A 22,507-nucleotide genomic window follows, 5' to 3' on the forward strand; every position below is an offset into this window, starting at 1 on the left:
TTATTTATATTCTCAATGGACTAAGAGAGGTTTTTAAACTGTCACAATTAAAATTTTATGCTTCCAAAAATATCATATGATCAATGCACTTAACTTAAAGCTTCAGATATTAATAACTTCATTTAGACTTCTTAAAAAAACCAACACAAACATACTTTCTAGAGTGCAAAATGCTTCTTATTAAATACTTCAGTAACACAAAAGCAATTGGTTTGGAAACACAGGAATCCTTTTCCCAAGGGCCATCACCACAAACGCGCCCACTGCCGGCAATGGGCGCAGAGCAGAGCTACCAGCTCAAGGGAGACGGCGCTGGAAATGTGAGCTCAGTCTCCTTTCACTCCGCCGCAGGACTCAGCTACTTGTACAAGCTCATGGTGGGACTCTGGTACATGCACATATATGCATCACAAAGAAGTCTGCGAGCACAGCCTTGGATTCTTCTGGAGTCCAAGGAATGCAGGTCCTCTGGAGACATCTTCAAGTATTCTCCCACTTCTGGGCAGGGGGTCACTTGAGGAATGTTGAAACCATTCTGGCCACCTACAAGGAAGAGGGAGAAGTCTTTTTAGGGCAGTGAAATTCTAAGTTTTCTTGCCATCCTGCCCCAGCAATACAGACTTAAGACCCTAGAATCTGGTACAGGCTGAATGAAATTCAGCATCTTAGACCTTATTTCACTTTTCATTTCTACAAGTTAAAGCTCCTTTAACTTGTGATAGGATCCTAATCTCTCAGCTCCTGAAAGGATTCTGGGACCAAGAGTAAATAAAATTGGTAAAAGGTTATATTTCCTGGGGAAAAAAAGCCCACTACTTACTTTCCAGACTCCTCTCTGTATTCAGTTATTCAAGGAATATTGCTATCTATACATATGCACACTATTCTGTGCCACCATTTCCATATCACCGTCCAGACAAAAGCGCCCTAGCAGGCTTTACCATGAGATTGTCCAATGGAGCAGGTCTAGTAAAATAAACATTACCTCTCCCTACATTTTTTTTTTTTTGGTGTGTATGTGGTACTGGGGTTCCTGAAAACCCTTCTACCTCTGGGCTACACTCCCATACCTATTTTTATATTTTTATTTGGAAACAGGGTCTCTTAAGCCAGTGAGGCTGGCTTCGAACCTGCGCTTTCCTCCTGTCTCTGCCTCCCAAGCGCAGGGATTACAAGCGTGCGCCACCACGCCCGGCACATCTCCCTACATTTTAAAAAACATATTTGGATACCTCTAACAGTTGTTTTTAATATGTACCCTCTGTGCATGATATTCTGATTCCCTCTGGTCTGGAAAAAAAAATGTTCTCACAATGGCTTTTCTAAATATATGAAATTCCTATGCTTTTGAGCCATACTGTTAAGTACCAATGTTGGCTGAGGAAGGGCAGGGTCACACCCCTCAGGTAGCAGGGCTGAGGAAAGACTAAGACCTCTTGGTCTAGAGGCTGGGCTTCCAGTCAAGAGGTTGATACTGCTAGCCTGTAAGGTCATTATCAGAGGGCCACACTAGAAGACTTGGGCTAGTGGAAAAATGGGCTTCAAGAAGAATGGAGGGACATGGAAGTCATTCTTCCCAACCTTGCCCAGACCTGCAAGCTCCAGACAGTAGGGTCAGCTGATGTGACAAGCATTTCACTCCTGACACCTCCTCAAGCCCCTGGCTCTCAGGCCCAGATTAAGTAATGACTAAGCATTCTATAAAATGGCCCAGAAAGTGGTTCATCCCTGATTTCAGGAAGAAATATTAAATTCATTTAAACATTAAACACTTTTCCAAAAGAGTATTTACTTCTGCTCTTAACTTTTGTTGTTTAGAAGAGAACATAGTTTAGCAAGTAAAAAAAGCATGAGATCAGAAAGACTGAGTTAAACATAAGCTATGTAACTTTAGCCACCTTAAACCTCATCTTTCCTACCAGAAAAACTGGAATCACTCCCATCTTGTGAGGATTTTGATAGCATGAGTAATGTGCTCTCAGAGAACTTGGCATGTAGCTGTTTAATAAATGGATACTATGGTTTATACAACAATGAGAGGCAACAAAATCTTTCAGACCCAAAATAAGAATTTTGGGATTCTTTAACAAAGAATCAAACTATCACAACATTTTACCCCTTAGTTTAGGTAGCAGGGTTGTTAATACATCCCAAAACTTAAGTCTGTGTTGCCAAGATTCCTGAAAGGATTTTGCCATAAAATATAACACAGAATATATCCCATTATGAACTATCCCACCACAAACTAAAATGCTGTCATGTGTGGAAGAAAGGATCTTTTAAATACCATCCCGATCAGCCATGCTGTCAAAGAAGAGCCAGGCAGAATCGTCTTTCCCATACTTCACAAAAGCAACATAGTGGCTTGTTTCTATGCAGAGAACAGCAAATAACTCCATATTCTGACAGGGGATGCAGCCATGTCTCCAGTTCCAGTCAGGTAAATCTTTGGGAAGTGACACTGGATTATATTTATGATTCAACCTCTTGGGATGAAGGTGGACCTAAAATGGACAAATGAAAAGAATGTTATGAATGAGCTAGACTCCATGTTTCGAATGGTGAACTTACCTCTTCCTGACAAGATCCCTTACAAACAGCAAATGAATTGCTTCACAGTTGTCTTTCAAGTCAACAGAAGAGGCATAAATAATACCATTTCATGTGGATTTTTAAAGTTAATTATATCGTAAAAGCCTTCAAAACCTGAAATCTGCTTTCAACTACGAATCATTTACTATTTCACATCCATTGTGTGGAGGCAAACTTACTTGAGTGTTGCAGGTTTTACAGAACTGCTTGATCTTGCCGGCTGAGATGTCGGGATCATCATAGCATTCCCTGCACTCATACATGGCCAGCCCCCCACAGATCCGGCACTGCCTGGGCGCTGCAGTGGGGAAGACAGGGAGGGGGTAGAGAGGCCTTTAAAAAACACATTTCTTCATTAAAAATTTCTAAAAGAAAATTGTGCTTTGGATGGTGTCCGGGGCTGCTTCTAAAAAAGTCTATCCCTCTTGTGTTCTCTTAAACTTGAACTGGATATTTTCTTGGATTTGTAACTTTGTGTGTGGGGGGACTGGGGTTGAACTCAGGGACGTTCTACCTCCCAACCACATCCCAACCACATCCCCCAGCTCTATTTTTTATTCTTTATTTTGAAATAGGGTCTCAGGGACTTACAGAGGGTAAAGTTGCAGAGGGTATTTCTAAGTAGCTGAGACTAGCCCCAAACCTGTGATCCTCCTGTCTTAGCCTACACTATTTTTCTTCTAATAGTGTATTCTAGAGTGGTTTCCCCTCTGACTATTAAAATATCTTTTGATAAAAATTCAAAGATAAAAAGAAGTATAAAAACCCTGAAAGTACTAACATTGTAGTTAGCAAAAGACAACATAATTGCTATCAATATTATGAATTCTCTAATAATTTTAAATCTGAATATTTATGTAACTATGTGTGGGGGGTGTTTATATAAACACATATCTGTATTAAGCTCCTCTACAGAACCTATTAATGAAACTCACTCAATATTACATCATGACCAGGTTCATATAAGGTAGTCTTCAAAAATATGAATTTTGTAGTTTCATTGTATGGATATACAATTCATTTTCCTATTCCCTTCTTATTATAATATTGGTTGTGTCTAATTTCTTAATCATACAACAATAAGCATTTCTGTATATAAAATGTTTATTTTCATTTATTTTTTCAAAATTCCCAGAACTAAAGTTACTACTTAATATGTCCAAGTTCTCCAATACTGAATTGCCTTTTAGAAGTATTATAGTCACAGCCAATAAGAATAACCTGACAGATTATTTCAAAAAAAAACAACTAAAAATTTGTATACTTACTATCTTCAAGTAAATCTGTTATATTTAATTCCAAAGAAGGAAAAATTTTTTTAAATAGTTTAAAGTCTTTCCCAAATCGAGGCATCTGAATAATCAGACAGGATGGTGCCTAAAAGAGAATATATACATGGTTTTATTTATTTTTTTGTTTTTTAGTACTGGCAATTGAATTGTCTTTTTGCATTAAACTACGTAAACATTTTTAAGCTACAAATACCTTTTTGTTTTCTTTGACACCCAAAATCTAAAAAGTTTAATCTTAAATCTATGGTATTTTCTATGAGAATGAACTGCATTTCTTTTTAATTTGAATTTTTTTTTTTTTACTTAAACAATGGAATTTTACTCAGGAATAAAGAAGAACAAAATTACATCATTTACAGGGAAATGGATGAAACTGAAGAACATTATGCTAAGTGAGATTAGTCAGTCACAAAAAGTAAGCAATCGAATGCTCTCCCTAATATGTGGAAGCTGGGAAGAAAAAGGGACATAAGAGAAATTCTAGAAGTAGGAGAAACCAGAGATGAGCAAATAAAGAGGCCTAACTGAGGGTAATGGGATGGGGAGAGAAGAAATATACATGATGTACATTCACAAACATATCAAAGTCAATCACTAAGCCAAACATGAGAAGGGAGGGAGAAGGGATTGAAGTGGGAATTGTGTTAGGGCTAATTGAGTGATATAGGCATATATGTCTCTACCATCTTGTTCTCCATTAAGAAGTATGATTAAATGCACCAATAAAAAATTTTAAAAAGGAATAACAAAGAATTATTATAAGTTTAATAATGTTTTAAACTATAGATTTCCTCTCACAACCCTAAAATATCTTCAAATTTTTTTTCTTTTTTTTTTTATTGGTGCACTGTATTCATACATCATAGTGGGATACAAACTTTTGTAGACATACATGCACACATCGCCCAGTCAGCCCCCACCTGATCCCCACCCCATTCCCTCCCCATCCCTCCCTCCCATGCTTGGCTTAGTGGTTGACATCTAGTATTATAGCAATTTATCCAAAATTAAAAATGATAATCTCACATAACAGTTTCATTTGTCTGATACCAAGCTTTTGATGACTTAAAGATAACATTTCAATATTTCTTTTTACTTTCTTTCTTACCAGAGAATATTTTTTTCTATATTTTTTAGGTGAAACTATCATATATTTATATATTTATTTTTCAGAAAAAAAATCTATCCTAATATGGAATATGGACTCTAAATACCCAAAACGATCTTGAAAAAGAACAAAGCTAGAAGATATATATTTTCTGATTTCAAACCATATAAAGCTGCAATAATTGAAACAGTGTAGTACTATTCTAAAGGCAGATATATAAACCATTGGAGTTAAATAAAAGCCTAGAGATAAATTCTTCCCTGTATTGTCAAGTTATTTTTGACAAGGTTTCCACGAACATTTGGTGGTAGAAATAATAATATTTTAACTAAATATTGTTGAAACATAATAATTACATGGAAAAGAATAAAGTTGGACCCTTACCTAATCCCATATACAAATATTAATTCAAAATAGATAAAAGACCTAAATATAAATCTTAAGACTATAAACTTTTAGGAGAAAATCTGGGTCATAAAACCTCACAACACTGAAATTGGCAGTGATTTCTTGGATATTATTTCAATGGCACAGGCAACAGAAGAGTATATAAACTCCCTAAAAAAAAAAAAATATTGTATATCCAAAGACAATGTAAACAGAGTTAACAGTTACTAATAGAATGGGATAAAATATTTCCAAATGCTATATCTGGAGGTATATTAATATTCCAACTAGAAATCCTAAAAATTAACAACAATAAAGGCAAACAATACCATTTAGAGATAGGTAAAAGACTAACATAAGTAATGAATCTCCACAGATAACCAATCTTAGTTGACTGTTGGATGGAAACTCTTGTTTCTCTGGTTCTGGTGTGTGTTACCTATTTCTTCTTTGTAGTTAATCTCTTTCAGTATTTTCTCTAGTGCTGGTTTTGAAGACATAAATTTCTTCAGTTTCTGTTTGTCATGGAAGCTTCTTATTTCTCCATCTAATTTGATAGAAAGTTTTGCTGGGTAGGAAATTTTTGGCTGGAAGTTGTTTTATTTCAGAGTTTGGAATATGTTACTCCAAGCCCTTCTGGCTCTCATGACTTGGTTTGGGAAGTCTAGAGTGATTCTAATTGGTTTGCCTCTGAATGTCACTTGGCCCTTTGTTTTGGTTGCCTTCAAGATTCTCTGCTTGGCTTCCACATTGGTCATTTTGACAATTATGTGGCATGGGGATCCTCTTCTCCGAAATTGTCTAAAGGGAGTTCTATAAGTTTCCTGGACCTGTGTATCAACCTCTGGCTCTATGTTTGGAAAATTTTCTGCTATTACTTCCTTGAAGAGATTGTGGATCCCTTTGGTTTCACTTTCTTTTCCCTCCTCTATTCCAATTATTCTTAGGTTAGCTCTCTTAAAATGGGCCCATATTTCTTCAATATCAGATTCCTGCTGTCGGATATTTTTTCCTAGATTAGAAACTATGCATTCATTTTTGGAATGATCATCTTCTAAGAGCGATATTCTGTTCTCCATGTGGTCTAATCGGTTGTTTGTGCTTTGAATTGAGGCCTTTACTTCATTAATTGCATCCTTTATCTCTTTTTGGCTCTCTCTGAGTTCTTTTTGAAGCACCTCTATTATTTCTACAGTTATTTTCCTGATTTGATCTTCTAGAAATCTCTGATTTTCTGTTTTATCGGGTTCTGATGTTGTGGGGTTGTGGGCATTCATTGCTCCAGTATTATTCCTCTTTCCCATGATTTCGGAGGTTTGTGCCTTCTCTGGGTTCTTCCCTTGGGTCACTATGACTTCACTTAAGGTGTTCTGGATCTCGAGTCAGTAGTATCTCAGACCCCACTACTCCTTTTCTGGGTTGTATCACAGAGTCTCTGACCCAGAGAGTCGATAGGGGCTGCTTTAGACTGTGGGGGGTGCCAGGTTGCACGTTCTCCTATGGTGTGATATCTCTGCCACCGCCCCTCCCCCACTGGGTCAAGTCCCAGGGAGTACAGTACTGGGATTTCTCCTCTGTGGCCCGCAATTTGACTCACTGTTCTTGAGTACGCAGATGTAGCTATACTGGCTTCGGTGAATTCTCTGCTGCTGCCGCCGGTGGCAATATGGCGCCGCTGCCACGCCCTCGGCCGTGAGGCTGGCGTATTTCTTCTTGGTTTTGATTTCTACTCTGAATCCCTGCGGCATGTGCTGAGCTCAGCCACTGGGAGCTTTAGATTTTACCTGTGCCAAGAAATCCTGCCTGGCTGTTCCGCAGCGGCTCACCTCGGCTTGCTGTAGCCGTCCGGTGAAGTCACCGCTGCCGCCGGCAGTATGGCACTGCTGCCGCATCCTCGGGTGTGAGGCCAGTTATCTCCTCTGTGGCTCTGAGCTCTGTTCTCGGTCTGCTTTCTCTCTGGAGCCTGGTGATTTTTTTGTTTCTCTGGTGATGGTGTTTTCTGGCTATGAAGGCGCTGATTTTGTGGTAATGGAGACTGGTTGTTAGTGGGGCTCTTAAGCCCCGCTTTTCTCGGTCGCCATCTTCCCGGAAGTCCTGAATTTTCTTAATAATGTGTGTTTCAAACTATTCTCAGTAAGCTAAAGTCCACAGACAATGAATTTACTAGTAGTCTTAAGAGTCACATAAAACACAGCATCACTAACCTCTGCAAATTTCAGGTTACTGTTGATAAAAGACCATTCCAACAACTGCTGAATTGTAGGAACTCCAACTTTCTCATTTTTTTCCATGAAAATCTGATAGAAGTAACAATCTTGTACTTTTTGACCTGCTGACCTAAGGGCATGCAAAAAAAAAATACACATGGAACTTATTGATTAAATGCTTAATCAGAATGTGAAGTTGTTCGTTCCAGAAGGATCTAAGAACAGAACCCCAGGAAATGATATTATAGCTTTGGATAGTCCCAACTTATGCACCTGATAAATGATTTCTTGCTTTAGTTTTATGTTGAAAAGCTTTCAGTGATCAGGAGAAAGATTATGGAATAATATACCCAATCTACTGGGTGAACAATAACCAGAACTTAAAATCAAACTGGTTTAGCTTCACGTCCAACTCTAGTAAATAGCAAACTGCATTTGGTGCTTAACACGGGAAAATAAATTCTGATATGACTAAATGTGGCAGACTCTTAAAAGATCTTCTAGACCAAACTTCTCCTCACCTCCCCTTAAAAAAAAAAAAAAATTGAAGGTCCTGGGAAGTCATTACTCAGAGAATTGAAAGCAGAGCAAGATACAGAAACCAAGGGTCCTCACAGCTATTTATCTCATGCTTTCTGCAAAAGCCTGCTGTCTCTTTAGATGGTCACTCATTCATTCAACAAATACCAAGTAAGCACCTACTATATGGCCATCACAGTAAAACCCTTAGAGTGAACATTTCCCCTTCAAAATGTCTTACTATAAAATGCCATTAATCTATAGTACTATCTCTACCAAAGGATTAATAATCATTAAGTTTACCACTTGCCTTTTTAGCATAATTTCTAGGTTTAGAGTTAGACTGTTTATTCTAAATTTCAAGATTTTTAGGGGAAATATTAACATAGTCCTCAGCAATTCAGAGACCAGCCTGCAGAAACCTTCCACTTCCCAAATCAAATTATCCCCCCAAATAAACAAAAGTTATTTGGTAACAAGGCAGCAGATTCTTGAGAACCAGAACAATAAAAACAAATGATAACCTAAAAGCCCAGGGCCCATGCTATTCCAATACTATAATTGGAAATTAATGACTACAAAAGGCCAACATTTTTCTGTGAGTGCCAAAAAGCATAAAAAATTACTAAGTAACAGAAAAAAATAAGAGCAGAAACTACGAAAGTTGAAATCAGTGAAGGTAAGTAGTTAAAACAAGTAGAAATAAAGCTGGAGGAAGGAGAGGAAGGATGGTGGCCATAAGTGGCAAACACAGAGAAGCTACCAGAAACATGGTAGTAAAAGACACACAAGTTTGTAATGTTGAGATAGAAGAGTGGAAGGAAGAACACCACCACATAAAACTGACTCCTCAAGGACTTTAGCCTTCTAAAATCCTACAGAATTGTACCAAACTCTACAACTTAAACTATAGTCTCCACTCTAGGAAAATCCAAGGGCAGAAGAGTACAAATGGGTGTACTTTAAAAGAAAATGGACATCTACACAGAAGATTAAAACACTCGTGGATTAATATAATTTATGTCCATCTGTCTTTGTGATACAGACCATAATGGGTAGCCACAAAAGTCTTTATCAGTTATGGGCTTCCCCACGGCATGGAACATAATACAGATATGATACGTCTATGGAAGACTATTCAGACCATACCATGTGAGACTCAGAATGCAATCTGAAAATCCCCCCTATACCTTTGCTTCCTGATTGCTGATATTATCCCACTTTTTTTCCTCTGCTTCCAATCACTATCATCTTGTTAGTGGTTGTGACTTCAGTTTCACTTTAAAGCTACATATACAATTAGTCACTATTACTACCATCATTGGAATTGTTTTCTAACTATGAAGGATTAATTTATCCAAGTTTATCAATTTCTTCATTCTTCCCCGCTTTTTATATCAGACTCCTTTATACTAAATTCAGTTTGTCCTACTAAAGTACATTTTGTAATAAGTCCCTGAGTGGTAAGTTAATCCTGGTTCTTAGGGAATTCTCTACATGTTTATTCTTAGAATTTAAGTCTGTCAAGAATTCTGAAAATCTCATGAAACACTGTTTCTGCCCAATTCTCTCCAGCATCTCCTTCAGAAACTGCAATTCGAATCTATCTTCCATGCTTCTCATCTACTCTTTCCTGTTTTCCCACTCTTTATACCTGGCTTCACTCTGGATATTTTTTAGATTTATCTTCCAGTGTGCGATCCCCTCTCCAACTGTGCACACTGCCTCCAGCCAGGTTCCTCCTCCTCCCATGACATATTTCCTATTTCTGGAAATTCTACTTTTGCCTCTTTATTTGATTTTTTTTTCTTTTCTTTTCCTTTCCTTTTTTTTTTTTTTTGGCAGGTCTGGGGATGGAACCCAGAGGCATTTGACCTCAAGCACATCCCCTGCCCTATTTTTTATTCTTTATTTTGAAACCAGGATATCTCACTAAGTTGCAGAGAGCCTCCCTAAGTAGCTGAGGCTGTTCGTGAACTGCGATCCTCCAGTCTCAGCCTCCCAAATGCTGGGATTACAAGTGTGCGCCTGGCCTGGCCTGTTTATTTGATTTTGTTCATCAAATCTGCTTTTAACCTCCATTAGTATTTATTCCTTCTATTGTCTCTTCAATTGTTTAAAAATGTCATCTAGCCCTTTTGGGACTGCTTTATTACTTCTGGTTGTAAGGTACTAATCTTCCTATTTGCTGCACCAGCTGATATCCGTAAGAAAAAAGAAGAGTACAGAGGAAGAATGACACTTAGGGAAAAACAACTAACTTAAAATATCTTGTTAGCCAGGCATGTTGGCACATACCTGTAAATCCCAGTACTTGAGAAGCTAAGACAAGATCTCATGTTGAAAGCCAGCTTTGGCAACTTAGTGAGGCTTTCAGCAACTTAGCGAGATTTTGTTTCCAAATAAAAAGTAAAATGGGATAGGGATTTATCGTGGAGGTACAATGTCCCTAAGCTCAAGCCCCAGCACAAGGAAGGAAGGAAGGAAGGAAGGAAGGAAGGAAAGGAAAGGGAAGGGAAGGAGGGAGGGAGGGAGGGAAGGAGGGAGGGAGGGAGGGAAAAGAAAATGGTTAGTCTTTAAACAATAATTTGCAATATGAAGACACTGCCTGGGGGAAAAGGGAAGACAGTGGACCTCTCCATTTGTAAAAACTCCCTAGGGCACTTTCCAAACTCCACAAGGCCTTCAGACTCTTGAGAAATGCCTATCCCTTTAGAACCATTATAGTATTCACCTAAGTGAACACAGAAAAAATATGATATCCCTTAAGTATGTTTGGCTGGGGGTGGGGTGGGTATGAAAACATCTGTCTTTAGCACCTGGAATTTATTTCTTTAAAAGATGAAAAACCAAAACTGACCTTTTCCTCCACAACTGCCTGCTAGATATCCCACATCATGTATTATATGTATCCTTCCCCATTTGTGTTTGAGGCGGACATCTAACTGAGCTTTCCATTCAGTTCTACTGATCGATATCTCTAATTTTATAGCAGTATTGCCAAAATAATTATTCAATGTGTCACCCACTTCATTTTGTAGAGAACTCTAAAATCATTTGCTTGCATTCTAAAAGAAAAAAAGATTAAAAATCCTGCTCATGTACAAATTATTTTGTAAAAAAAATTAGCATCTTTAGATCATTTAATTTTATCTAAAATATCATCTAACTAATTAATAAATCACCTTGCAGATCTGCATTTTAAATCTAGTTCAATAAAATTAAGTGCTTGGTATTTTGTTTTATTTTATTTATTTATTTATTTATTTATTTTTTTTTTTTTTTTTTTTTTTTTGGGGGGGTAGTACTGGGGATTGAACCCAGGGGTACTACTACTCAGAGGTAGAACTCTGAGCTACACCCTCAGCCCTATTTTATTTTCTTATTTTGAAACAGGGTCTCACTAAATTGCTGAGGCTGGCCAAGAACCTGCTATCCTCCTGTTTCACCTCTCAAATACGTGGATTACACACATGCACTATGCCTGGCTGGTATTTTACTTTCATGAAATATGAAATTATTACTTTTCCCTGTCTACTTGAAAGTATACACAAGTCCTATTGGTTATGTTTTACATGGCTAAATTACAAATTCTTTTCAAAATTCTAGTAGTTTCTTCACAATTGTGAAGGATAGTCTAGATAGACACATGAATATTACCATGTTAAACTAGTAATAAATATGTAGTTTATGTTTCATGTCTTATGTGCTGGAACTTCCCAAACATCAAACCCTAACTGTGGCATTTCACCCTTCCCTCATCAGTCATTCTTTACACTGACAGCAAACAACATCACTTAAGAATAACCCATCTACAATTAGCTTTTAAGGCCAAAATTTAGACTGTGGATACTCAAGCTATCTGGGAAATTCAGCCATTTAAAACATCTCACTAAGAACTTTACTGCCTTAAACTCAGGCTTTTACTGAATGTGGAGGGAAGAAAAAAGTCAAGTAGCAAAACTGAACAAGAGAGCTAATTTAAAGTTAATTAATTTATTTATTTTTGTGGTGAGGGTTTAACCCAGGGGCTTTTCTACCTCCGGGCTATACTCCCAGACTATTTTATACTTTATTTGGAAACAGGGTCTCACTAAGTTGCTGGGAGCCTCACTAAGTAGCTGAGGCTGGCTTCTAACCTGTGCGATCCTCCTGTCTCAGCCTCCACCATGCCCAGCTTAAAGTTAATTTAATTCTTTAAGTGATGGGTAGTCTAAAATGATGTGCTTCCAGTGTGTGACTAGATTAGAATTAGATCCTCTTAAAAGGTTCATTAATTCAAATTATAAAAATATTCATATACAGTTTCATAATAAAATGAACTATAATAATTTGTATTACTAGGGTTAAAATTAAAAGTACAAATTTACATTGGGTTTGCCGTTCAAGTTAAGTATAACACTACAGAGTGGAAAACGATTACATTTAATTTGAATTTATACCTGCCTAGAATAATTAAGAGCCCTAAACAAATATAACTGTAATCATTACTACTTAACAATGGCAGGGGAAACGAGGATAGGTTATTTTTTCCAATGCTTCTATAGTAATTTAAAAGTTACCTTATTTTTAACAATGGCTCTACCCTTAAAATATGATGAAACAGGATATTTAAGAATTCTTCAGGATCTAGAATATAAAAAAATCAAGTCAGTCACAGGCAAATTTTAAAAATAATGAAAACAATCATATTTCTATAAATAACTCAATCTTACTAATTCATTATTATTTCAATGAGAAGTATGGCTTTCAAGTTTTCCTGGCCAAGGAAAAGTACAAAGGATATTTAAAGATTCTGATAAAGTAGTTTCAATTTTGTTGTAACTTTATTGCATTTCAAAGGGAATAATCATTTTTGCACAGTGAAATATTTTTTTCTCTTGGGGGGTTAACATTAAGTAGAAAAAACCCTGAAATATCCCCTGCATTTTCCTATTTAAATAATTATCAAGCCTCTAAATAACATAGTTGGTTATAGTACAGTGTTGACAAGTTCAAAGTCAAGAGTAAATCCATTAGCTATGAATAAATTAGAACACTGACTATAATCTTAATCTTAGCCATTTTGTAGCTCCATTTTATTTATTTTATTTATTTATTTATTTATTTATTTTATGGGTCTGGGGATGGAACCCAGGGGCATTTGACCTCCGAGTTACACCCCCTATTTTTATTATTATTTTTTATTTATTTTATTTTATTTTTTTGTGGTACTGAGGGGTAGAACCCAGAGGCTTTCTACCTCTGGGCTATACTCCCAGACCTATTTTATATTTTATTTGGAAACAGGGTCTCACTAAGTTGCTGAAAGCCTCACTAAGTAGCTGAGGCTGGCTTCGAACCTGTGCGATCCTCCTGTCTCAGCCTCCCAAGCGCAGGAATTACAAGCGTGCGCCACCACGCCCAGCAATAGCTCCATTTTATATGGAAAACTAAGTGGTCAATGTAAAGAACTCAGTGTACTCCTCTACCATGGAAAAAGAAACAACTCAGGCATAACTACCAAATGAAAAGAAAAGCACTTTTCACCAATTTTTTTTAATACAGTAGAACCAACCAGCTACTTGAGGGGTTCATTATTGCATGTAACCATTCACTTTTCAAGGAAAATAAGAATTTACAAAATGGGGAGAAAATTGTATGCCACATAGGAAAAGAATTCTCTTTGTTTCTGTTTGTTTTTATGGTCCTGGGGTTGAATCCAGGCTTCTTACATGCTGGGCTAGCATTCTACCTCTTAGCTACATCCCAGCCTCCTCCAAAATCTCATTTAAAATTAAACTCCAAAATACACAGACATACATTTCAGCTAATTATTGAGTATATTTGTAGGCTTTTGAGTTATTTTCAATGCATATAGTATAAATTAAGTAGTCACCTTTTTCTTCAGAAGTAAATCCTGATGCAGCCTCAACTTTTTCAAGTATTTTCCTCAATTTCATAATTTTCGTGGCACATACATAACCATATCTATGTTAGGAAAAAAACTATTAATTAACTGATTCTGGCATGTACAGTAAATCATATTACACCTCTTAATAATAACATATTTCTTATATAACTCCAGCATGTCATAAAGCAATGGGAAGAGAGATTACTAAGATACTGAAAATCTAAAATCTACAATCAAACCAATCAGCAAACAAACCAACACACCATTTTCTCTCATCTTTCTCTGAATACAAGATACAGTCAATGCCAAACCTTGACAAAACTCTAATTCTAAAACTGACTTCAGAAGAGACCTTAGGATCCACAATGGGCTTAACAAGGGCAAGTCAGAACTAGTGGATCTATTATTATACTAATTTATATCCACTAATTAACTCTCTGCAACCAACATATATTGAACATCTACCACTTACATAGTAGCCTAACCTGCTGGCCACTGGGAAGACAAAAGGAGTAAGGTGAAAAAGACAGGGTCACTGCTTTGGGAAAGCTTGCAATGAAGAAAGCAGGGTTTCATTACCAAAGCCAACTGTTTTTATTCAACCAAGATGTGAATGCTATAGACACAGGGATCTTTATCACAACAGGTCATTGGACAAGTTTCTTCTCATGAACAGGGTTGACAAAGAATAATTTACTATTATTCTCAACAGTAGGACAACAGTATCCAGAGAATGTTTATCAATGGACTTGGAACCCAGAGGCATTCTACCTCTGAGCTACAGTCCCAGCCCTATTTTTTATTCTTTATTTATTATTTGCAATGCTGAGTTGCAAAAGACCTAAGTAGCTGAGACTATCCTCAAACCATGATCCTCCTGTATCAGCCTCCCCAGTGCTGGGATTACAAGTGTGCGCTACCACGCCCAGCCTTATCAAAGGACTTTTGATATTTTGGATAGAAGGAAAGAAATGGCAACACTCTTGAGTTTTGAATTTGACCTGCCTTGTTCTATTATCAATCACTTCAGGAGGAAAAGAGTTTATAAGTTTGCATAAGACAAAGTAATTAATGTGAAGACCAAGATTTATAATTATCCTAAAGGGTAAAACAATGACAGAATTCATTACAGAATTTAAGGAAAACAAGATATAACTGAGGTTACTTATCCTCTTATAATTGACTTTTCTAGTCACATGATTTAGTAAGTCATTAGGAAAACTCATTACTCTTCTCCTTTTTTGGTCAAAATACTCTATGACTATTTTTTGTTTTAATTGTTAAATAAGAAAATATGTAACAAAATTTAAATTTATCTTGATATAGATTTTAAATTATTTAGTTTTCTCTCTGTATTCCTGAAGGAACAATTTTTTTTATCTATGGCCCTAATTCTTCACAGTTTAAATTTTATAATGTGACATTATCACATATCACTATTACTACTTATCAAAACTCTTTAAAAGATGGTCATACGTCACTTGGGCTTGTGCCATCACAAATTGTTTTCTGTGGCAAAAACAAAAACAAAAAACAAAAACAAAAATTGACATATTTATCATTTCTAAACTAGAAAAATTAAAAAGAATCACCTTATTAAGGGAAATAGAGGTTTAAATACATTTCCTTAAACAAAAATATGCCACTAAAATATATCTCATCTGTTTCTAGTACAGAAGTATTAAATACTATTCCTTACTTTCTTTCTTTTAGATAAATTAGGTCTAAGAAGCCAGAATACACCAATTTGACTAATAAGCATGATTACTGTTAGTAGGAGCGTTAAACGATTTCAAAAGATAAGAAGCCCAAGTAGTTATGTATCAGCTTTTCTAAACCTACTGCAATTGCTAACTTGCAGTATATTCTACCAAGTGGTAGAGTCAATATTTCAAGTCATTTCATAAAATAAACTATGTTCTATCCATTGGACTTAAGAAGCTAAATAAGCAATGGAGGTACAAGAAACAAAGGTTTAAAAAATCAGTTATTTGACCATAGGAGCTCATTGTTGCCATTTTTTTATTATAGGTATAAATTCATGGGCCAGATAAAAGCAACCTGATTACCATCTAAAGGCAAAACATTTATCTTCTACTTACAGTCTCAGAGGATTGACAATTTCTGTCCTCAGTAGCTCTTGAGTTTCACTATAATATTCTACATCATTCTTTTCTTTGGGTCTAAGTAATACAGTATCCAGAACAGAACTGAAAGCAAATAAGCTGTAAAATAAAAACATTATTTTTCCTCAAGCTATAAACATAACATTTTTTGAGAAATGGATTCTAAAGAGAATCAGGAGAGGAAAAAAAGACTAGAGAACAAACAAAAACAATTGTTTATTCATGAAGATAGGTACCTAAGAGCCCTGTGAAGAGTCCCATGGTGCCATCATCAGGGCCAAGAGAACCTTCCAGGTCAAGGAGAATACTAATGCCAAGAAGGCAAACTATAGACTAACACAGATTTTGATCAGGAAATATAAAGAATATTATATCAATTCTATAGGGCTTCTTTTTGTCTACATGTCTGAGACAAAGTATTCTGCCAACAAAATGGCCTACAATCTTCATTTTTTTCCCCTACTTTTTGTGTTTCTTTGTTTGCTTGTGGTACTGGGGATTGAATCCAGAGGCACTCTACCACTGAGATACATTATTTTTTATTTTGAAGCAGGGCTTCACTAAATGACTGCTCACTGGCTTTGAACCTGCAATGTGATCCTCCTGTCTTAGCTTCCCAAGTACTGGGAAGACAGGCATACACCACCACACTAGCCCTGCTTTTAAAATTTTAACATTTGGTTAACTTCCTAGTTCTTATGACAAAGATGTACTGAGCTAGCAAGTTATACTCAATTTAACTGGCACTGTATAGTACCTCAGGAAACTAAAGATTTTTAGTTAAATCTTCAGAAGTCTAATAATTCTTGCTATTTTAAGTTGTTCCACTTTGGAAAAAACATATATTTGAGGACATGTGTGTGTGCGTGACCGAGGAAGAGGAAGCAGCGGTGGCACATGTGCTTTATTGAAAATTATTTTTTCCCTATTTACATTCCTGCCTATAGAGTACAAGGGTTCTCTTCTTTCTGCCTCACAGTCAACACTTTTATCTTTTCATCTTTTTATAGCCATCCCAACAGGTTTGAAGTGATCTCACTGTGGTATTGACTGGCATAATTAGAATTCTTCATGTCTGACTTTGAGCTAATCTAGGAAATACATTTCTTTATCTGGATAAATTATACTTAATATGTTGCTAAAATAAACAAAAAAGATATTAAATTACTTCCAGTGTTGTTGTGTGTTGAAATCATGGCATCTATCTTTCACACTTAAAGTGCTTTCTTTTTTTTTCACTTTTTTTTTCATTTATTAGTGCATTATATTCATACATCATATTGGGGTAAAGAACTTGTGTGTACATACATGTACACATCACTGATTTAACCCCTACCCAATTCTCACCCCATTCCCTCCCCGCCCCTCCTTCCCTTGCTTGGCTTAGTGGTTGACTTCGATATGTTTAAGTACTTTGTGTGTTTTAGAGATTTTCCTCTTCCCACCTCCTTTCTCCTCCTTTAGGTTGTCTTGTTTGCTCCTCTATAGAATTTCCTTTTTCATCTAGAGTTCCTCCTATGACCCACTTCTCCCTAACTCTCACATATTAGGGAAAGCATCTGATTTCTTATTTTTTGTGACTGACTAATGTCACTTAGCATAATATCCTCCATTTCCATCCATTTCCCTGAAAATGATGTAATTGAGTTTTTTTAAATGGCTGAGTAAAATTCCATTGTGTACATATCCCACAGTTTTGTAATCCATTCATCTGTTGATGGACATCTTGGCTGGTTCCATAGTTTGGCTATGGTGAATTGTGCAGCTATGAACATAGATACATATGCATTAGTTTGGTAGTTTGGTTTCCTATCTTTTGGGTAGATACCAAGAAGTGGTATTGCTGGATCAAATGGTAGATTTGTTCCCATTCTTCTGAGGATTCTCCATACTGTTTTCCAAAGTGGTTGCACTAATTTTCAGTCCCACCAACAATGTTTTAAGAGTTCCCACTTTTCCATATCCTCGCCAGTATCTGTTGTTGTTTGTGTTTTGAATGATTGCCATTCTAGTTGGAGTTAGGTGAAATCTCAGGGTAGTTTTGATTTGCATCTCTCTGATTGCCAATGATGTTGAACATTTTTTCATGCACTTATTGGCCATTTGAATTTCTTCTTTTGTGAAGTGTCTATTTAGTTCACTTGCCCATTTTGTTACTGGAGGCTTATTGTAGTTTGCCTTAATATGTTAAGATATGTTCCTTCTATTCCAATTCTCTGCAGTGTTTTTATCATAAATGGATGTTGAATTTTATCAAATGTTTTTTCAGCGTCTATTGAAATGATCATGTGATTTTTGCCTTTGATTCTATTTATATGGTGAATTACATAGATTGATTTTCATATGTTGAACCAGCCTTGCATCCCTGGGATGAACCCTACCTGGTCATGGTGTATGATTTTCTTGATGTGGTTTTGAATGCGTGTTGCTAGTATTTTGTTTAATAGTTTTGCATCCAAGTACCTTCAGTGTGACTATAAAGAGATAATTTTTAATTCCTTACATGTTGAGATTTTATATATATTTGAGATACTGTTTATTCTTCTTGCTTAGTTGTCTGCTGGACGGGAAATCTAGTTTCTTTGTTTCTAGAATGTATTACCTATTCCTTTTTGCAGTTAATCTCCTTGAATATTTTCTCTAGCGCTGGTTTTGAAGACATAAATTCCTGCAGTTTCTGTTTGTCATGGAAGTTTCTTATTTCCCTATCTAATTTGATAGATAGTTTTGCTGGGTAGGAAATTTTTGGCTGGAAGTTGTTTTCTTTCAGAGTTTGGAATATGTTACTCCATGCTCTCTGGCTTACATGACTTGGTTTGGGAAGTCTGGGGTGATTCTAATTGGTTTGCCTCTGAATGTCACTTGGCCTTTTGTTTTAGTTGCCTTTAAGATTCTCTGCTTGGCTTCCACATTAGTCTTTTTGACAATTATGTGGCATGGGGATCCTCTTCTCTGATCCTGTCTAAAGGGAGTTCTATAAGTTTCCTGGACCTGTGTATCGACCTCTTGCTCTATGTTTGGAAAATTTTCTGCTATTACTTCCTTGAAGAGATTGTTGATCCCTTTGGTTTCCCCTTCTTTTCCCTCCTCTATTCCAATTATTCTTAGGTTAGCTCTCTTAAAATGGGCCCATTTTTCTTCAATGTCAAATTCCTGCTGTTGGATTTTTTTTTCTAAATTAGTAAGTATGTGTTCATTTTTGGAGTGATCCTCTTTTCGGAGCGAGATTTCTATTTTCCATGTGGTCTAATCAGTTGTTTATACTTTGAATTGAGGCCTTTACTTCAATGATTGCATCCTTTATCTCTTTTAGACTCTCTCTGAATTCTTTTTAAAAGTCCTCTATTATTTCTACAGTTATTTTCCTGATTTGATCTTCTAGAGATCTCTGAATTTCTGGGTTATCAGGTTCTGATGTTGTGGGGTTGTGGGCATTCATTGCTCCATTGTTATTCCTCTTTCCCATGATTTCGGAAGTTTGTGCCTTCTCTGGGTTCTTCCCTTGGGTCACTATGACTTCACTTAAGGTGCTCTGGATCTCGAGTCTGTGGTATCTCAGTTACCACTACTCCTTTACTGGGTTGTATCACAAAGTCTCAGACCCAGGGAATCAATCGAGGCTGCTTGAGACCATGTGGGGTGCCAGGCTGGGCGTTCTCCCATGGGGAGCTGCGACTATGCTGTGATATCTCTGAAACCGCCACTCCCCCACTGGGTTGGACTGCACAAATCTCTCAGACCCAGGGAGACTATCAATGCTGCGCAAGTCCCTGGGAGTACAGTACTGCGATTTCTCCTCTAGGGGCCACAATCTGACTCACGGTTGTTGAGTGCGCTGATATGTAGCTGTTTTGGACTCGGTGAACTCACTGCTGCCGCTGCTGGTAATATGGCGCCACTGCCTCGCCATCAGCCGTGAGGCTAGCGTATTTCTTCTTTGGTTTTGAGCTCCGCTCTGAGTCCCTGCAGGGTGTGCTGAGCCCTAATTCTGGGAGCTTTAGATGCTCCTTGCACCAAAAAAACTGCTGAATACCACCCAGCTGTTCCGCCGTTGCTCACCTCAGCTCGCTGTCCACCCCTCCTCTCTAGAGCCTGGTGGGTTGTTGAGTGTGCTGATCTGGAGCCATCCAGTGAACTCGCTGCTGCCGCCAGCAGTATGATGCTGCTGCTGCGTCCTTGGCCGTGAGGCCGGCCTATCTCCTCTCTAGTTTTGAGCTCCGTTCTGAGTCCCCCTCCTCTCTGGAGCCTGGTGCTGCAAGGGAAGATGGTGCCGGCGTGGCTCTGCACCGCGGCTCCGGCTGCGGCACTGAGGGCTGGTTTCTTTCTAGTGTCAGGTTGTACTTCCAGCCCTCTTTTTCTCTGTCCCTTGTATTTACAGTTTTTATTTCTCTGCTGATGGTGTTTTCTGGCTATGAAAGGCGCTGATTTTGTGGTAATAGAGATCCATTGTTAGCGGGACTTGTAAATGCCGCTTTTTTCTGTCGCCATCTTCCCGGAAGTCCGAAAATTATTTTTAATAAACTAGTTTATGATTGTCTCTACCTACTAAAACAAATGTATCATACATGAAGCCCATGGCTTATTAGAAGTTATGTTATTTGATATGTACACAAAGATAACTATACTTATTCACTTCAGATTCCCTCGGTGTATATGTTCCCTGTGTATCACTATCATTCAGATCTTATTCATTATTTCAATGAATAACTTTTTATATTAATTTTCCTGCATATAGAACAGGAAACATTTCATAGTTTCCTAGGAGGATATTACAGAAAGTAGATCTTCTTTTTTTTTCCTGACCCCAGTCTCTCTGCTCAGAGGTAGTTGGAAGTTTCTTTTACATACATACATATATACACACCCATACACAAATACATGCCCTACTGTACTACCCCTACCTACTGTATTAATTTGAAACTTACCAGAATAACGTCGAGTCTAAGTAACAAGAATTGTAATGACCTTGGATGCCTTTCTTCTTTCCAATCATTATCTCCAAACCTTCTTTTTCCATTTTTGGAGGGGTATTTTCTTCTACTACTTCACTTAAATAGCCTCCGAATGCTGAAAAAAATAACAAAAATAAAAACAAATCTTTTAAACTATTACAATATGTATTTCTTTGTCTTCATTTTAATATATCTTCTGGTATTTTTACATAAAATTTGTTTTTTCAACTTTTGGTTAATCTCTATTCAGCTTGGCTCATAAAAAAAAAAAAAAAAAAAAAAACAACAAAAAAAACTATATTTTAGCCAGGCATGGTATCCCATGCTATAAAGTACTTGGGAGGCTGAGACAGGAGGATTGCAGGTTCACATCCAGCCTTAACTACTTAGTGAGGCTCTCCACAACTTAGTGACACCCTGTTTTAAAATAAAAAATAGAGCTAGGTGTAGCTTGGTGGCAGACTGCCCCTGGGTTCAATTTCCACTTACACACACACACACACACACACACACACACACACACGCACACCACTATTGTTCATTTCCAATTTCACTCTCTCCACAATTTAAAATTTTAAAGAGTCTAAATGAATGTGCACAAAATGTCTGCTAAATAAAATATTTTGCTCCTAAAATTTTTATTATTTATCCAAAATGCTTCATTTTCACATCTAAAAAGATAACAAAAAATTCAAACTACAATTCAACGCTAGGAAAATGTTATTTATAGAGATGGCTTTCCTATTTACATCTGCTTAGCCCTCAGAATGCTGAACCATTATTTTCCAGATCTGAGAAGAGATAACTACCCTATCAGGAAATACTACCTATTACAAGTGATAAGAACAAATCATCCATCATCCATCAATCTAAAACTACTTAGATCAGTGGATTTCTTTGATAGAATATGATGACTTTCATACTTAAATCAATACTTAAGGAAAAAGTCAGTGCCAAAAATGAGGAACACATTTCAGTTTCTACTTCCTGTATTGCTGAACACTAAGTTATCTGTAATCAACAAAAATAGAAAAACAAATCTCATTCTTTAAAGCTTTTAAGTCCCAAATACCTTTCCTAACATTTTTAAATGTTTCTTCTTAGTATTATTAGCTCTCATACACACCCAGTAACAGTCTTTCACTGTCAGCTAATGCAAAATGATATAAAACAAAGTCATCCAGATTGGTAAGTAAATGAAAAGTATCCAAATACCTAAAGAATTACAGCGTTCGATTTGATTGGAAACAGGCTGCAGGGATGCAAACCTAGAGTCAGGCCGACAGCTCTTCAGTTTAACAAACAGCGCCTTCTTCAGGGCACAGGTAAAATACCGAGTGCCCCTAAAGGTTCCATCTGTACATCCTGCACATTCATCTTCCTAAAAAAGAAAGGCATCCATATGTGTTATATAGCACCTTACAAAGAGCA

At 36.9% G+C, this 22,507-nt stretch overlaps 1 protein-coding gene across 3 annotated transcripts in view; it reads right to left on the bottom strand.

Annotated features, from left to right (window-relative positions):
- Positions 1 to 358: 358 nt before the first annotated feature.
- Positions 359 to 22,507, bottom strand: part of CYLD (CYLD lysine 63 deubiquitinase) — a gene marked incomplete at both ends in the record, with an annotated part of 56,977 nt that continues 34,828 nt past the window's right edge. For 2 of the 3 annotated variants that reach the window (XM_080704384.1, XM_080704383.1), the window contains 10 exons: positions 359 to 543; positions 2,288 to 2,504; positions 2,772 to 2,890; positions 3,861 to 3,969; positions 7,584 to 7,716; positions 12,668 to 12,734; positions 13,984 to 14,075; positions 16,101 to 16,223; positions 21,050 to 21,191; positions 22,292 to 22,457. In XM_080704384.1, the coding sequence (XP_080560510.1) occupies positions 359 to 543; positions 2,288 to 2,504; positions 2,772 to 2,890; positions 3,861 to 3,969; positions 7,584 to 7,716; positions 12,668 to 12,734; positions 13,984 to 14,075; positions 16,101 to 16,223; positions 21,050 to 21,191; positions 22,292 to 22,457 (1,353 nt within the window). The remainder of the gene's footprint in view (positions 544 to 2,287; positions 2,505 to 2,771; positions 2,891 to 3,860; positions 3,970 to 7,583; positions 7,717 to 12,667; positions 12,735 to 13,983; positions 14,076 to 16,100; positions 16,224 to 21,049; positions 21,192 to 22,291; positions 22,458 to 22,507) is intronic. The other variant, XM_080704385.1, reaches the window with a different exon arrangement.

The sequence above is a fragment of the Muscardinus avellanarius genome (genome assembly GCF_963383645.1).
Source record: "Muscardinus avellanarius genome assembly, chromosome: 10".
In the NCBI taxonomy this organism is placed as follows: Eukaryota; Metazoa; Chordata; class Mammalia; order Rodentia; family Gliridae; genus Muscardinus; species Muscardinus avellanarius.